Genomic DNA, 2,174 nt, shown 5'->3' with positions numbered 1-2,174 from the left:
ACACATTCAAACACACACTACTTTATTTAAACACATTCAAACACACAACTTTATTTAAAACACATTCAAACACACACAACTTTATTTAAACACATTCAAACAAACAACTTTATTCAAACATATTCAAACACAACTTGATTCAAACACATTCAAACACACAACTTGATTCAAAACACATTCAAACACAACTTTATTCAAAACACATTCAAACACGTTATTCAAAACACATTCAAACACACACAACTTTATTTAAAACACATTCAAACAACTTTATTTGAACACATTCAAACACACAACTTTATTTAAAACTCCTGATTCAAAACCAGGAAACTTTATTTAAAAACTGGACTGACCAGATGTCCAGAGCGGTGGAGTAATCTGTGGATCCCAGCAGGATGTCGGGGGGGCGGTACCACAGCGTCACGACATCAGAGGAGAAGGTCTGACAGGGGACGGACTTAGACCGGGCCAGACCTGAACCAGAACCAACAGATCCAGTCAGTACCAATGGAGAGATGAGCTATAACTCAATCTGAATCAAGTTTTTAATGCATCATAAAGCGACAGTGTCGTTTTAACGCATCTTAAAGCGACAGTGTCGTTTTAATGCATCTTAAAGTGACAGTGTCGTCCTAACCAAAGTCGGCCATCTTGAGTTCTCCCAGGTAGCTGATGAGCAGGTTGTGAGGCTTCAGGTCTCGGTGGAGGATCCTCCGGCTGTGGATGAAGCAGAGAGCTCGTAGCAACTGGAACATAAAGAGCTACAACAACAACAACAACAACAACAACATGAGGACCACCTTAGAAACCTTTAAAAACTGCCAGAAACAGGAGTACAGTTACTAAAACAGAGACCTGTCAATCACCGTGTAGCCCCGCCCTAAAGCATCCCCTGCTTTATGGTCTGTGTGACTCTAAATGGACCATAATGTACGAAATGAACATCATGCTGTATTGAAGAAGACTTGAAACTAGAGATTGAGACCATAAACTCATGTTTACAATGTTTACTGAGGTAATAAATCAAGAGAGAAGTAGAGTCATTTTCTCATAGACTTCTATACAACCAGAGGAGTAGAGAGACACCAGAGAGAATGCAGCTTCAACACATGAAAAACTGGTTTGTTACCCGAACATTGTGGGAGTGAAGTCCTCCAGGATGTTGGCTCAAGTACTGTGCCAGGTCGGTCTGCTGCAACACCAGAAGAAGAAACATCACTACACTTTGATGCTTATTACTCAATAACACTAGATCATATTATATTATTTCTCACCACGTATTCAAAGACGAGCATCAGAGACTCTCCGGTGTGGATGATGTCATGGAGGACGACGATGTTGGCGTGTTTCAGACCTTTGAGGAGAGACGCTGCGCACACACAAACACACACACACACACACACACACACACACACACACACACACACCACTATAAGTAGTTTACTAATACAATATATAAAAAAATAAGATTGGAAGTGAAGGTGTGTGTGTGAGTGTGTGTGTTACCCTCTCTGATAGCAGTGAATGGGACTCCTTCCTCCGTCTTGATATGAATCTCCTTCAGAGCCACCAGCTGTCCGTTGATCCTCAACAAGCAACGTTTACACTCAATATAGTGAAAGTACAGTAGTACAAGTACTTCTGGTGTAGTATTCAGTAGTAAAAGTACGCTGAATGATCTGAGCTCTCGTGGATGTTCAAAAAAACTTTCACTGGATTAAAGAGACTGAAGAAAACTTCAAAACATAAACCAAACAAGTACAATGTTGTACTTTTTACTGCACAGATATGATTACTAGTTACTTTATATATTTTACATTAAAGATAAAATACTTTTACCTGTGATACTTTGAGTACAAGTAGCTGGTAATAGTTTTACTTTAAATATAGAACTCTGCAGTAAATGATTCCTCTAAATTTATACAAACCAGAGTACTTTGTTTTGCGTATAAGTACACACAAACCAGAGTACTTTGTTTTGTGTATAAGTACACACAGAGACTGACCTGCTGACTCCTTTGTAGACGGAGGCGTACGCTCCTTCACCAAGTTTCTCCAGACTGACGTAAGAATGAGCCGCACCGAACTCAAGACCTGGTTTCTGATCAGAGGACACACATGTATATTTATATACATACAGTATATATATATATATATATATATATATATATAAT

At 39.1% G+C, this 2,174-nt stretch overlaps 1 protein-coding gene across 1 annotated transcript; it reads right to left on the bottom strand.

Moving 5' to 3' along the window:
- Positions 1–316: 316 nt before the first annotated feature.
- LOC116380249 (cyclin-dependent kinase 15-like) lies at positions 317–2,101 on the bottom strand (the record flags this gene model as incomplete). Its single annotated transcript, XM_031842193.1, has 6 exons — positions 317–474; positions 638–761; positions 1,130–1,192; positions 1,275–1,369; positions 1,507–1,586; positions 2,007–2,101. Coding segments are annotated over 6 exons (615 nt in total), but the record flags the coding sequence as incomplete, so codon positions are not given.
- Between the last annotated feature and the right edge of the window lie 73 nt (positions 2,102–2,174).

The sequence above is a fragment of the Anarrhichthys ocellatus genome, unplaced genomic scaffold (assembly GCF_004355925.1).
Source record: "Anarrhichthys ocellatus isolate YVR2014 unplaced genomic scaffold, GSC_Weel_1.0 scaffold6576, whole genome shotgun sequence".
NCBI classification, from domain to species: Eukaryota; Metazoa; Chordata; class Actinopteri; order Perciformes; family Anarhichadidae; genus Anarrhichthys; species Anarrhichthys ocellatus.
This window is presented reverse-complemented; position numbering and strand designations above follow the sequence as displayed.